General features: G+C 43.1%; 1 protein-coding gene across 1 annotated transcript in view; it reads left to right on the top strand.

Moving 5' to 3' along the window:
* Positions 1–15,714, top strand: part of GCNA (germ cell nuclear acidic peptidase) — a 31,518-nt gene that overhangs the window by 14,336 nt on the left and 1,468 nt on the right. The window contains exons 5-10 of the mRNA XM_074201863.1: positions 2,100–2,143; positions 2,520–2,577; positions 3,337–3,404; positions 7,622–7,784; positions 11,341–11,485; positions 13,338–13,476. Of these exons, the coding sequence (XP_074057964.1) occupies positions 2,100–2,143; positions 2,520–2,577; positions 3,337–3,404; positions 7,622–7,784; positions 11,341–11,485; positions 13,338–13,476 (617 nt within the window). The remainder of the gene's footprint in view (positions 1–2,099; positions 2,144–2,519; positions 2,578–3,336; positions 3,405–7,621; positions 7,785–11,340; positions 11,486–13,337; positions 13,477–15,714) is intronic.

Here is a 15,714-nt window from a genome sequence, read left to right as displayed (position 1 = left end):
GTCTAGTATTTTTAATAGAAAGGGGTGTTGTATTTTGTCAAAGGCTTTTTCTGCATGTTGAGATAGTCATATGATTTCTTTTGGTATTATTGATGATGGTCAATTTTGCTGATGGTTTTCCTAATATTGAACCAGCTCAACATTCCTCATATAAATTCCATCTGTTCATAGTATATGATCCTTGTGACATATTGCTGTAATCTCTTTGCTAGTATTTTATTTAAAATGTTTACATCAATATTCTTTAGGAAAATTGGTCTTAAATTTTCTTTTCTGTTTTGGCTCTTCCTGGTTAGGGTGTGAGGACCCTATTTGTGTTGTTAAAGAAGTTTTGTAGGACTCCACCTATTTTTCCAAAGAATTTATATATAGTATTGGGATGACTTCTTTTTAAATGTGATAGAATGTGCTGGTCCTGGGGATTTTTTCTTAGGAAGTTCATTGATGCCTTAATTTCTTTTCTAAGATTGGGTTACTTAAGTATTTTATTTCTTCTGTTAATCTGGGTAATTTATATTTTTGTAGATATTCATCCATTTTACTTAGATTGTCTATTTACTGACATAAAATTGGGCAAAATAGTTCCTTGCAATTCCCTTAATTTCCTTTTCTTTGGTGGTGAATTCACCTCTTTCATTTTTGATACTAGGAATTTGGTTTTCTTCTTTCCTTTTTAAGGTTTTTTTAAAAATTTTTTTTGCAAGGTAGTGGGGGGGGGATTAAGTGGCTTGCCTGAGGCCACACAGCTAGGCAATTATTAAGTGTCTGAGGCTGGATTTGAACTCAGGTACTCTGACTCCAGGGCCAGTGCTCTATCCACTGTGCCACCTAGCCACCTCCATAATGGTTTTCTTACTTTCAGTTTTATTGATCTCTCCTTTGATTTTCAGTATTTTCAATTTGCTTTTCTTAATCTTTATTTATTTAGTTTTAGATTTTTGCAAGGCAATGGGGTAAGTGGCTTGCCCAAGGCCACACAGCTAGGTAATTCTGAAGTGTCTGAGGCCGAATTTGAACTCAGGTCCTCCTGACTCCAGGACCAGTGCTCTATCCACTGCACCACCTAGCTGCCCCTCAATTTGCTTTTTAATTGGGGATTATTTTTCACTTTGCTTTTTTAATTGGATATTATTTTTTTTCTTTTTCTAGGTTTTTTAGTTGCAGGCCCAATTCATTCATCTGCTTTTTCTCTATTTTATAGAGTAAGCAATTTGATTAAATATCTCATATGTCCCACTTTAGCTGCATCTCATAAATGCCAGTATGTTGTCTCATTTTCTTGAATGATTATCTATTGATTGTTTCTTTGATTTGTTTAATCCATTTGTTTTTTAGGATTACAGTTTTAAATTTCCAATTATTTTTTCCTCTCTCTTTTTATTGTCTATTGTGGAGTAGAATAATTGAATAAAGTTTTTTTGACAACATAGAAACTGGTTTGGACCTCTAATTGAATAGAAAGGGGTAACTGAGTTGGTTTCAGCACTGAATTCAATTTCCTCGATTCACCACTTGCCATTGTAATTCTCTCAATTCCTTTACCCAGTCGTAGTTTGCTCATCTAGACCAGAGGTTTTTTAAGTTTCTTTGCAGATTCTTGTGCCAACATGTAATCCTACTACAGTCTTTATTATCTCAGGGTGGACAGGATTGTTTTATCAGTCCCAAATGACCCTCACAAGGAGTTTGGTTTCTTGGAGAGGAAAAGCTGACTTTACCGTCTTGGTATATAGTCTTCTGGTTTTCATAAGGAACTATGTAAATGATGCCCTTCCACCTCTCTGCTTGTGACCTTTTTCTCAGGGTTCAGATGGAAATCTCTATTGTAGACATTTTCCCAGATGATGAAATCAATTGTGAAAAGTGTAATGGAACAAGAAAGTTAAGATCCCATGGTGGGGAGCCTGAGTGGACTTCTCACTTGTCAGGGTCTTAATCGTATGTTGAAGGTCCAAGCAAAGTTCTTTTAAATTTTTTTTATCTCTTATTTCCAGACACAGAAAATGATGCTCAGATTCATTTGAAAGCACATGATGTTGGTGTTCCTGGAAATTAAATAAACAAACACCTGTTTTAATTCCTCCCTTTTATGTTTGCAGTCCTGCAGCTTTCGAGTCTAGCAGTGATGAAGAGTTTGAAATGGGTAAGTAGAGCCCATTCCGCTATGATTTACAGTTTCATTGACAGATTAGAGGACATGATTGTAGATCAAGTTATGCTGTTATGTGGAGAGATTTAGCATGAATGGACTGCAGGTTAGTCAGAACTCTGTGTTAAAAATTTGAAGAGTCTTGCTTTTTTTCCTGGCCGTGCTCTGCTTGTTGTCTTGGGTCCCTGACCTTTCTTTTCCTTTTGCTTTGCCTGAGGACCAGCACCTGCTGGACAGCTTTCCACAGTCTGAGCTTTGTGACTTTTCCTGTGTCAGTGTCCTTTGGCTGTTTGACCAGATTTTGCTAAATTGTTATTTTTCAAATGTAATCTGTTATTTAATGCTTAATGTTTCCTTCTTTATGATTTAGTGTTGTCCAAAATAAAAATTCTGAAGATTTCTTCATGTTGGGAGAAAAGAAATGACCAGTGAGTATGAGAATTATGGAAAGAACTTTTAACTGGGCAATGTGTATAGTGGACATGGAGTTTGGAAACTGTAGGTTTGACTCCATCCTGAAATGTTTATTAGTACTATGACTTTGAGCAGGTCACTGTACCACCCTGGGCCTTTGTTGACTCATGGGTGAAATGAAGAAACTGGACTAGATGATCTCTCAAGTCCCTTCTGGTTCTAACCTTGCATGATTTATAAGAGGATTTTATAATGCAGACTTTAAGGGCAGAGTATAGTGTAGGAGTCGTAAGGGACTTCAGTCACCATCTAGGCCAGCCCATACCACAGTCTGACATATTAAACATATGTGTCTTCTCTTGAGGTAATGGAATCTCAAATTCTTGTTTTGTGGGGGAACTCTCGTTGTGAGTCTTTTTCTTTATGCTAGACCCTAAATCTGCCTCTTTGCATGACAGACCTTCACATACTTGAGGATGGTGATCATGTTTTCTCTTCACCAGGCTAAGCATTCTTGACTCTTAACTCATATTTCTATGGCATGATTGGGAGCCCCCTTCCTTGTCTCAGTTGCTGTTTTTCAGATTCTTTAAGTATTCATCCTAAAACATTGCATCCAGAACTGAGTCAGTAGTTTATTGACTAGTATTACTGTTTTATGGCTAGTCAGTAAACTTTGCACTCCTATGGATAATTGGGTTAAAGAAAAGTTGCATTTACATTTGCACTAGTCTTGAAACTTGCCTTACCAATTCTCTAATACTGCCTTGCAGATGGGATGAAGCTGCCAGCTCCGTTGATGAGTCGGTGAAAGGAAAAAAATCTAGAGAGAAATCCAAAGGCAAGTGGTCTCTCCTCCTTTCTTAACACTTAACTCAACCTCAGAGCAGTGTTAGCCAAGGCGGAAGTCCTTCCTCACACACCCAGAGCTCTCTGTGTACCCTGTTGTACTCTGTTCCAAAGAAATAAATTTTCCTGGGTTCCTCTGAAACACTCTTTTGCCTTTTCTTGCATTACATTTCATATGCCAGCATTTGTTCAGTCGTTCTTAATGTGATACTCTTTCTTACTTTTGCTATACAAAAAGAGCTGCTCTAGATAGTTTTGTACTTAGGAATCCTTTTCTTCTTTCTTTGATCTCTTTGAGATCTAGGCCTAGTAGTATTGCTGGTACCAAGTGTGCACAAGTTCTGTGAGGCAAAGTATGTGCCAGTTGAGAGACTTAGTGAGAAGAGTTCCAAATTTTTCAGGAATTTCTGCACCAATTTGCAGCTCCAGTGACAGTGTATAAATGTGCCTATTTTCCTACAGCCTTACCAACATTTGCATTTTTTCCTTTTTTTTTGGTTATCTTTTCCAATCTGATGAGTATGATTGTAGAACCTCAGACTTGCTTTAATTTGACTTCTTCTGATTATATTTTATTTTATGATATTATAAGATATTGTATGATTTGAAGCATTTTTTTCCCATATGGTTCATATTTCTTGATAGTTTGGACTTCTTCCTTTGAGAATTGCTAAATTATATCCTTTAAAAACCATCTATTAGATAATGGCTTTTTCCCCCCATTATTTATTTATTTATTTAAAAGTTTTCTTCAGTTTCTTATATATCTTGAATAGGAGACCTTTATCAGAGAAATTTCTTGCAAGGATTTTTTTTTTTTCCCCGCTAAAGATATCCCTTTTCATTTTAACTGCATTGGGGGCGGCTAGGTGGTGCAGTGGATAAAGTACCGGCCCTGGAGTCAGGAGTACCTGGGTTCAAATCCGGTCTCAGACATTTAATAATTACCTAGCTGTGTGGCCTTGGGCAAGCCACTTAACCCCATTGCCTTGCAAAAAAACAAAACAAAACAAAACATTTTAACTGCATTGGTTTTGTTTATGCCAAATCTGCATAATTCTATGTTATTGAAATGGTCCATCTTCTCTCTTGTGTGCGACCCCTTCTGTCTCTCATTTGCTCTTGTTGAGCCTTGCAGAGGAAGCATGCCATCTGTTAGTTGCCTATTCATTTTGAAATTTGGGGAGTTTGTCATGACAGCAAAGTCCCATTTTGGTTTACAAATTGAATTTTTTTTTTATTAAGAACTTAACCATCTCCAAATAAAATGAGCATGTCTACATACAAAGCAAAACAGAAAGAGAGGCTTACACCTGCAAATCTCTAGGATATACAGCTTGCTTTTCCTTTTAAGGATGCCACAGATAACATTCAAAGTTGCTCTGATTATCTTTCTTTCCTTTTGGCCTTTCTTCCATTCTCTTCTCTGCATTTGCAAAAAAAAGTGGTAAGAAGTCATTGAACTCTCTTTTTTTTTCTTTTTTTTTTCCTGGGGGATGCCTCTCATCACCCCATCCACCTGCCCACATGGGGGGGGGGCTGGGGGGCTGCAGAGAAAAGAAAAATTCTTATAAAAATTGGGCATACTCCAGCAAAAAAAAAAAAATGAGCTCATGATCAGAGTTCTGCCTCTCATTGTGCCCCCTGGATCCCTTGGGCCTCTGGCATCATGACCCATTGATTTGAGTTCTTAAGTCCTGCAGCTGTTTTGCTTTACTTTGCTATTGTTATTGCATATGTTTTTCTCTTGGTTGTGTTCTCTTCACCCTGCATGTTTTGAAACTTGCCCCCCTTTTCCATTTCTGTTCCGTCCCATCCAGATCTCCCAGTTTGTTCAGCTACTCCTCCTATGATAGGTTTTCACCTTTGGTTTTCAGGTTTTGGCTGTAACCATAAGAAACTGCTAGAGATATTTTTGGACCGAAGGTTCTTTGTTGTCTTTCTTTGGTCTCTCAAGGCCTAGTTAGTGGTATCACTTAGTTAAAGAGTCTGCCTGACTTTGTGACTCTTTCCACCTTGTTTGTCCTTATGATATGTTGTTATTGTACAAATTGTTCTCCTGGTCCTGGGCTCATTATTTTACGCTGGCTTGTCCCAATCTTGCCAGGTTTCTTGGACACCATCCCTAATTTCTGACCATTTCTGTTTCCTTCTTTAGCCCTGTGTGGTAACAAAACAAGTATGCCGATTTCCACATTAGTAGGCAGCTGACTGATGGTGACATGCTAAGTCTGACTTCTTTGACACTCCTTGGGGCAGCAAACCTATTTAAAATTGTGCTGCTGGATACCACCCCACTCATTGAAGGACCCCAGTGGTGGATGCCATGTGGGGCTGCACTTGTCTTCAGAACCAAAGCTGTGGACCCTGTTCAGTGGGTTTGCACTCCAGCCTGGCTCTGAGTCAATTGCCAGTCTGCAAATTGGGTTAAAGATTCTTCCTTCATGGGGGAAAAAAAAATGAGGCTGTACCCACTGAGGTCCTGCAGTAGACTTTACCCTGATTGGGTTTCTTGACTAGCTGCTATGGGAAAGAATTTCTTAGTGTCTAAATTTCAAATTCCTCTCCACTCCTTCAAAAGCCAAGAGACTGCCTTTCAGCCTCAGTACCAATATACCATTTTTGAGATCTGATGCTCAATTGAGATTTTAGCTTCCATTAGCAGATGGTGGGAACCACTGTACCCTCCTCACCAAACTCTTCTTCCATAGAGCCACTGAAATAAGTAGACAGCTCTTCACTGTATCTAGAGAGAATTTGGAACTCCAGTAAGGGTAGGATGGACTCTAATAGGTCTCAGTCCATCCTGTTTATTGCTGCTTCCTGGTTGGTCATCTCCTTCATTCATGCTTCGCTGAGGACTCCAAGCCAGGCCTCTCTAGCATACCATTTCCTCTGGTTGCTCTTTTTAGGGACATTTCATGAACTCTAGATCTTCCACTTTGTTACCAGAGAGGGAAATTCCAGGAAAAATCCCTGAAAAGTTAAAGGCCTCTAGAAGGACTTTAAGTAGAATCAGGTAGAAGGAAAAAACCAGGTTTTCCCCATCTTCACCAAGCTATAGACAGTAGCAAATTTCAGCTGATTGACTGCAAGAAATAAGCAGCATTTTAAACAAACACGGAATTGGATCAGAAAAGTAGCAATCTCCAAATGGTCCTGAAAGGTAGCAGGACATTTGAATGGTGATTTGAGGAAAAATCCCTCTCGATGTTCATTTGTCTCTGGTTAGGTCTCTTAAATGGCCAGCTTGGCCTCTGCTACTACACTTGAGCAGCAGTTGTTATCAACTAGAATCACAGCGAGCCTTTCTTTAAGGGCTTTCAAGTTTGCCTTACAGGCATTAGCTCATTTGATCCTCACAACAAATTTGGGATTCTTATTCTCATTCCCACTTTACATGGATAGGTAAACTCAGTTTCAAGATAATCCAGATAAGTATGGCAGGATTTGAACCTGCAACCTCCCGTCTCCTAGTCCAGTGCTTGATGCACTCTGCTGTGCTCAGGAATTAGGTCTTTTCTCTTGGGAGATTACAGTTCTCGATCCCAATTTTGGACTGCTTTGGCTCACTTTGTGCCCTGGCCCACAGTAAGCACCTCCTCTGTGCTAGTGGATGTACTGTCATTGACCATTACTGTCATTTTCTTCCTTGTTAACACTACCAGAATAGGAAACAAAAGACTTAAGTTTTGTGGAGAGGGCAGGTCAGCAGATTAGCCCTTCCTCTTAGTTAATGTAACCTGCACCCTGTAGTATAGATTTGTCTACAGTAAATTTTACCCAGTGTGGGCTGGACTTGAGACAGGAAGCTTCTCCTGACTAGCTCTACTCATCTTACCATCTCTGGGCCTTAGCTCTCCATCTTTCAAAAGAGGATGTTGAGCTCGATGGCCTCTGAGGGAGCTCTCAATGAAAGACCTGTGATCCCCCAGTTACTTCCTCTTCCTGGGTCTCAGGAAGTTACTTCCTTGGGGTCTCCCCCAAGCAGGGGGAGTAAATAGCTTCTAAGTTCCCTTCCAGCCCTAAATCTAATCAAGATGCTTTTGAATGTAGATATTAGGCACTGTCTTCGTCTGGGTTAGACTTTCAGGTTCTCCTTGGTGCATATGTCTTGTTACCTGGATGCAAGTTAACTCATTCTATTGAGATTATTCTGATATCCTTTACACTCAGCAATTTTCTAGTCCATTTTGTTTGTGCTTTTAGAAAAGAATTCCTTCAAGACTCCTTCCGGTGATGTGTCCAGCTCAGTTCAGGACTCAGGGACCCCCACGCTTGGCTTTTCAGGCATTTCAGGGACAGTGCCTACCTTGTTGACTCCCCCAGTCATAACAGCCAGAAACCCATCTGCTCCGAAAAGCAGTCAAAGGTATGTGATGGCTCATGATCGAAGTCCTTGGTATGTGCTCCGCCCTGTCATATGCTGGCTTTTATGGGAAATAGTGCAAAGGTTGAAGGCACAGTCTCCACTGTTGATCTTATGGTCTTAGTGGAGGAGAGAAGATAGAACCGCACAGGAGTCAAGTAACAGTAGAAGGACATATATAATTAAATCCAAAATGAGTGGTACCAGTAGGTGCTAGTTCAGGGAATCAGGGAAGGAAGAGCTCACTATGGATTAGCTCCTTCCCTTCTCCCCTGTTGTATTCCTTGGTCACTTTGTAGGCTTAATGTTGATGCACAGTACTGATACTGTGGGGAACTGTTGGTGCCTCTAATGTGGACACATAGAATGCTTTAGGGCTTCGTAGAGGCCCAGTGTGCTTATACCTGTCTGAGTCTTGTTCTCTTTTTGTGTTTGTAGACACATTGTTTTCCACAAATTGAGTTTGGGGTAGAAATATTCCTTCAGCATATTTACTGACTTTATGACTTTGGACAAATCACTTCACCCCAATTGCCTGGCATCCAGGGCCATCTCCAGGCGCCTTGATTCCTATCTGGCCACTGGTTCCAGATGGCTCCAGAGGAGAAAGTGAGGCTAGGGACTTAGCACAGCCCCTCCCCTGTCCCCCCTCTCCGATCCAATTCACTTGGATCACTTGGGCGTCACTTTCTGCTTTCATGGTCTTCTTTGAGAACTGAGGACAAACAACAACTCCCTTAGCAGTATCCTGGAAGGGATTGAGGTTGAAAGCCCCATTTGCTTTTTTGCCCTGCTTGGTACTTGCCCCACCTGAGGTAGAGTTTGTGCTTAATAACTTTATGAGAAAATCCTAGCCTTTTACTCCCCTGAATCCCTTATACCATTATTGGGATTGTTCATCCTGCTCTGGGATCTTTTCAGATGGTCGTTCCCTCCCAAGTTTTGTTCTGTTATTTAACTTAATTCAGCCAGAACCTATTGAGTAATTAAAGACCTTCATCTGGGCCAAGTTTCATGCTACCTGCTTCAAGGAGTTTGCAACATGGTTCCTAGCCAAATGATCTCTGAGTCTGGTGTCAGGCAGAGTGTCCCAAATGCCAGGGGCATTAGAGACAGAGAAGTGAGCAACTCACTGGGGCCTGAAGGCAAGGAAAGCTTTATGAAGGAGTTTTTGAACTTGGGTCCTGAAGGATGGTTAAGATTTGGATAAAAGGAAGAATAAAGGTGAAATTAAGGTCCCTCAGGAGACCTTCAAGAATGGGGTCAAGCTCATAGGTCTAGATTCTTCTATTCCTTTACATCAGTCCCTCCTCACAACATCAGCTCCAGTCTTCCTCTCACCTTTGAGGGACAATGAAAACATTTTGACATTAGTGGGATTCTTAAACCTCTACTTGGGTCAAGCCTAAGCCAAGATGGGTTTTAAGCTTTCAGTCAGTGGCCAGTGTTAAAAATGCTCCATCATTGATGTGAGAGTCTGAACTGTTACCCAGGTCCTTTAGGGTCTTCCCAGTGAGTCTCATGTCAGCTTGGATTCAACCATCTGCCTTCAGCTCTTCCCTTTGATACAGGGCCATCCTTGTGTCTTACCTTAACTCTGGATCCTGGCCATTTAGCTGTGGCCTGTCCTCATTCCAGGCTCTTTTCTTCCCAGCATCCTCCCCCAGGTATGGATCTAGACCACCCACTGATGTCCAGATGAAGGTTCAGAAAAAGGTGACCAACCTAATGGCTTCTTTGATGTCACCAATCGCCCTCTTCTCTTAGATGTTCTCCTTTCTCTAAGTTTTTGTGACATTGATGTCTCCTGTTTCTTCTCCTCAGGATCATTTGCTGACTCTTATCCAGGTCATGCCCACTGACAAAGGTGTCTTGAGGCCTCTCTGCTTCTTCCTTGCTACCAGAGCTGGCAAATGTGGTTCCTGCCTATCCCTCTGGGACTAGATTAAAATGTAATTGGGAATTATTTAACAAAATCAGTAAAACTAGAACAAAACACAGCTACCACTCCCATTTGCAAAGCAAGTCAGCAAGCAGGCCCACCGGGATCCTTTTGTCTAGATAAGTGGCCCCCGCTACTCTGCTCTCTCCCTTGGTCATCTCATCCACTTTCTTGGGCCCAATTGGGCATCTTCATGCTTTCTTTTAAATCAGTCTTGTTGTCTCATACTGGCCATGACCGGACTTAGGACTTACCATCTTTAACCACAGATTGTTTCCTCTTCCTAGCTTTACTACTCCATTGCCATCCTTTTGCATTCACCCCCATATATCCAATCTGTTGTTAAGTTGTTTTTCCTTTCCGACATCTCGCCCACTATTTTGGTGAAGTCCTCTGTCGAATGGGGCACCCAGACATGGCCCCCATGCTGTGCTACTCCTTTCTTTTCCTTGGAAGCGTCAGAAAGGACCTGCTTGGATCCCCGGGCTTGGATCCGTTGGCAGCTTTCAAGGATTGCATGGCTGGAGAGCGCAGCCCAAAGCCTCCTGGGTATTGTGCCAGTCAATGATAGTACAGTCTTAGATATGGAGCTGAAATGGACCTGCCGAGGACTTGGAGACCCTTGGAGGATCAAATTCATACCGAAAAGGATCCCTGTGGGCTGCATGCTGACATAAAAAAGCCCACAGATCTCCGCCATCTATGCCATTTTGCATTTTTTATTTATATTTTTTGTTCAACATTTCCCAATTACCTTTTCATTTAGCTTGGGCAGCCTATTGTTCGATACCTGTGGAGTAGAGAAGGCTTTGGAGTCAATAAGCAGGTGCCTACTATATACTAGTAACTGTCCTAAGTGCTGGGGTTTACAGTCTCTGTCCTCAAGGAGCTTATATTTCAATGGGTAAAGACAACACCTAAAAGGAAATTGAAAAAGTAAGGGGTGAGGGAAAGAGGGTTCCAGGAATGGATCCTGGAGAGAAATGAAGGAATGAACGTAGCTCCTTCCTTCTGCTGGAAGTTCTAGAGGAATTGACCAATCAGGATGGGGCCACAGGGGCAGGAGGGGTCTTCCAGGATGCTGGTAAATGGTTGGGAAAGAAATCTGGAGAGTTAGAGCATCTCTTTGCCATTTAATTTTCTGTATGACTTTGGGCAAGGAGCCTCATCACTTGGATTTCAAGGACTAGATTTGGAGTCAAAAAGATTTGAGTTTGGAAGTTGGCCTCAAACAATAGCTTGAGAAGCTCATTTACTTATCACTGCCTCAGTTTCCTCCCCCTTCCATGGGGGGAGGGGAAGAAAAAACAAACCCATGTAACAAAATAAATTTCCACATTGACCTCGTCCTCAAGATAAATATTTCATTCAGTCTAACCTTTGAAAGTTTCTTCCTGATAAGGCTTTAGGTGTCCAGTCAGAAAGGAGGAGGCAGAACGTGCTAAAGGAAGACTTGGCTGGCAGCAGCTTAGATCTGGGCTCTAAAATCGAGGGAGGAGCTGAGATCCAGACCCCAGACTTGCAGGCCTGAGAGAAGGATGCCATCATACAGGAAGAGAATGCTTTTGGGTCCTCAAACTTTTTGTTGACCCAGCTGAGGTAACTTTGTCTCTGCAGGATGAAGACATGTGCGATGGATGGCTGCTTCTTAGCTGAGCTGTCCGATCCCACATCTGATTATGTGAAGGATTTTCATCAGAAAAAGGAGGAACTGACTTGGAAACTCTATCATTTGTTCAACGCTACCATCTTTGGCAAACAGGTATGTTGGTGTGGCAGTTGGCAAAAGAGCATTATGGATCATGGGCAAGGTGGATTAGAGATCAGGCCCAGGGAGGGGGACAGAAGGTAGGGCTGGAGGGATAGGATTCAACACACACACACACACACACACACACACACACACACAATCAGAGAGAGAGAGAGAGAGAGAGAAGGGAACACATTCCTTAAAATTCCTGGAAAACAATTTCAGCACGTTATTGATGACATCTGGAGAGACAGGTAGATGGGAAGAGAAGAGAGGATCAGAGAAAGAGACAGAAGTCAGAGAGGTAGGAAGAGAGACAGACTAGACAGAATCAGGGAGAGGGACAGAGAGAGATAGAGGGTGAGAGACAGAATATTAGAGGAAGAGAGAAGAGGAGAAAGACAGGGAGAGAGTCAAGGGGGTTGAGAGGGAGAGAGGAAGAGAAGGAGAATATCAGAGAGGAGGAGAGAGAAGAAAACAGGGAGAGAGTCAAGGCGAGGTGAGAGCGGGAGGAGAGAAGAATAGAGTATCAGAGTATATCAGAGATGAAAAGAAACAGAAAGGGAGATTAACTGAGGCAGTAGAGGAGGGGGTGCAGATTGATAGAGGAAGAGACCAAGGAAGAGAGAAAGAAACACACAGAGAGGCAGACAAGCTGAGAGAGACAGATTTGGGGGAGGGGGGAGAAGATCAGAGAGATAGCAACCAGGCAGAGAGACAGGAGACAGGTGGGGCTGTCAGCCAGAGAGAGATATACATGTGGGGGGGGGCAGACACACAGAGAGACTGAGCAAGAGAAAGGTAGGGAGACTAAGGAGGGGGCCAGAGAGAAAGAAGAAATGCTTACTTGTTAATGGAAAAATGAAATTCATGGGTGCTCTGTAAGCTTGGTCACTAGGTTTGAAGCTTGTTTGACTTGGAGTCAGGAAAAGTTGTGTCTGAATTTGTCTCCCCCCCCGCCCCCCCTAAAGTACTTCATCTCTCTCAGACTGAATATCCTCATCTGTAAAATGGGAATAACAATAGACCCTCCTTCTCAGGGACTTTGTGAGCATCAAATGAGCTAATATATGAGAAAAATGGGAATGGGGCCTCTGCCCTTCTTTCCCCTTTACTCCTGCCGGCTCCTCTATAGAGCCCTCTACAATCTTCCCGGATGGAAGTCACCAAGTTCATGGGAGCTCACACAGTCCTGGACTTTGTTATTTATTTCTGGCCAGTCCTGTCCAACTCCTGGTGATCCCGTGTGGGGTTGGCTTGGCCATGGCCTTCTGCAGGCCTACACTTTACCAAGTCTTAGTCATATCTGCGTTTGTGTCTTAGCTCAGGGCAGCTCCAGGGGGCCTTATTTAAACCTTTTCCGTCTTGAGGAAAAGCTTTTGTTTTGTGGCACTTTGAACCAAATGTTTTCCCCAGGCTCATTGTAGAGTTCTCTCCAGTTGGGCCCCACAGTCTGGGCTCCAAGCAGATCATCTTTTATGTCTGCTTCAGGTGAGGGGGCTTCTAGGAGTGGAGAATTTCCCAGTGTTGAGCTGAAGTCTGAAGCCTTCATCCTCCTGGGCCCTCACTCATTCTTGGGATCAGGGGGGAGGAGGGGTTGGCAGCCTTTCCCTTCTCTGCTACTGGCAGGCTTTTTTGTACTTGCTTTGGTCACAATCTCTTTTGACCAGAGGAAGTCAGTGAAGGAATGAATGAAAAGCAGGAAAAGATAAGAGGAGGCAGCCCTTGCCCCAAGGAACTTTCACTCTAGCAGAGAGACACAGGCCACTAAGGGAAGGCAGAGCAGGGGGTGGGGAGCCCACAGGGTCTCCCTGATGGGCAGAGGGACCTCTGACCCCCTTTTTCTTGTGTTCTTTGCCCTTAGTTACCGGAGAAAATGAGCATAAACTGGAATAAAAAAATGCGTACAACAGCAGGATATTGCCATTTTTCAGGCAAAGAATGTATCACCCATACACGTAGTGTCCGAATTGAGCTTTCTGAAAAGGTCTGCGATTCTGCAGGTAACGAGGAGTGGGATGGATGGGGTGGTCCACAGTTGGCACTGGCTCACTTTAGCTTAGACTGAAGGCACCTGACCTGGAAACCTCAGAGCCATTTGGATGCTTCCTATTCTTTCTTGTACCCACTTCTTCCTCAGCCTGCAGTTCTATGGTTAGCACCTTGGTCTAGGTCCCTCACCCTCTCACTTTGGGCTCCCTGCTTCCTTCGCTTTTTTTCCTTCCAGTCCAAGGCCATGAGTGATGTTCTAGGAAAAGCCTTGAATTTGGAATCCGAGGAGCCTAGGTGACCTTGTCCAAGACTATTCTCCCCCACTACTGGGAGTCATTTTTCCTTCTTTGTAGAATGTGGGGACTGTATCTGCCAGGTTCTTTTCAGTTGGAAAGCCTCTGATCAGCATCCAGTTTGGCAGTACATCAACCGTGCTAGGTTTCCAGTGCACGTCCTCCTTTTTCCTTAGCCAAACCAAATGGAATTCCTGGCAAGAAATGAATTTGACCAAAAGTAGGCAGTAGCAAGCAGAAGGGCAACAAGGTGGCATGGTGGAGAGAGCACAGGGCCTGGGGTCAGGAAGTCTCATCTGCCTGAGTTCCAATCCAGCCTCAGACACTTCCTACCTGTGGGACCCTAGGCAAGTCACTTTGCCCTATTTGCCTCAATTTTCTCCTCTGTAGAACAAGCTGGAGAGGGACATGGCAAAGGACTCCAATGTCTTTGCCAAGGAAAGTCCACATGGAGTCATGCAGAGTCAGTCAGAGCTGAAGTGACTAAAACAATAACAAAGGCAGAACAGGGAGAATGAGTCAGCAAAGCCAAGTTAGTGGCTGAATTAACTCCATTTACCACGTGTCTCTACTGGGCCACTTCAAAAGGAAGCCCTGAAGCTGAACTTGCTTTTGGATTTGCCAGCTATGGCAAAGTTCTTAAAGACATCCTCCCCCATTGGCTGCTGCTTTTTTTTTTTTTTTTTTTTTTTTTTTTTTTAGGGGGAAGGCTGCCTTTTTAAACAAATGATTTACTTTTAGGTATGCATCCTCTAAGATGAGGCCTTTTGGCTGTTAAGGCCTTTTCTCCTTTTCCCTCTTTACCAGTCTCCTATGCTGGTCCAGGTCACACCCAGTAACCCTGTGTGGCCCTCAGGGCCCTGGCTGGGCCCCTTTTCTTTTCCTCCTGTATTGTTTCACTTGCTGATCTCAGCAACTCCCGTGGGTTCAGGTATTCTCTCTATGCTGCTGATTCTCAGATCTCCCTATGTGGCCCAGTGTTAAATCTCTTGGACATTTGATTTGGATGTCTAGGAGATATCTTCAACTTGACATATCCAAACTCAATTTCTTTCCCCCCAAACACCTTCGTTCTTCCTGATGTCCTGTTCCTGTTGGGCTCACTGCCATCCTCTCAACCTCGTGACCTGGGGCCATGTCCTCCTCACTTCACACACCTCACCCCCCTTATCTAATCAGTTGCTGATTCTATTTTTGTAACAGCTCTTAAATACTTACTTCCTTGTGAGCTCCACCACTCTGCTGCAAGCCCCCATCACTCACTGTATTACAGTAGTTTTCATCCCGTCTGACACTTTGCACCCCTTTGGGATTTTCTTGGCAACTCTAGCCTTGACACCTTCGTACTCTAATTCATTTTCCACTCATTCATTTCCACCTCTTGCCAAAGTGACCTTCTCAAAGTGGAAGTCTGTGTCACCCTGCCTCTAGTCAATAACCTCCAGTGGCTCCCGGTCACCTCCAGGATCACGTGTCAAATCTTCCTTTTGGTGTTCAAAGTCTGGTCCTCCCAGGGCAATTATGAGATTATTGGTAAGTGGAGTTTTTGAAGGTGAATGGTGAGATCAGAAACTGGATTTGCTGAGGGTTTTGAATCAAGTGAGAGAAAAGGAAGTAGAAAAGGAAGTAGAGGTTCGGAGTGCAGATGGCAGCAGTCTCGAGGAGTTTAGCTGAGAAGGGAAGGTTTGGGAGGAGAATATACCACAAAGTCCAATGGTGATGGTCAGGGTTTTAAGGATGGGAGACATGTAAGCATGTTTGTAGCCAGTACTAGAAAGGGTTGTGAAAGCAGCTGTGGGTAGAGAGCCAGCTAGAGGCAGGGATTCAAGTGCAGAGGAAGCTAGTAGGGATTTGGGAATGAGGTTTCTACAGCAGTGGCAGCAGTGATGTCAGAATGACTGGGGAAAGCACAGAATAAGAAGGGAGAACTATGCCATCTATTGAGCGATAACTGAA

The sequence above is a fragment of the Macrotis lagotis genome, chromosome X, assembly GCF_037893015.1.
Source record: "Macrotis lagotis isolate mMagLag1 chromosome X, bilby.v1.9.chrom.fasta, whole genome shotgun sequence".
Lineage (NCBI taxonomy): Eukaryota > Metazoa > Chordata > Mammalia > Peramelemorphia > Peramelidae > Macrotis > Macrotis lagotis.
The sequence above is the reverse complement of the archived record's forward strand: the minus strand, read 5'-3'. Positions and strand labels throughout refer to the sequence as shown.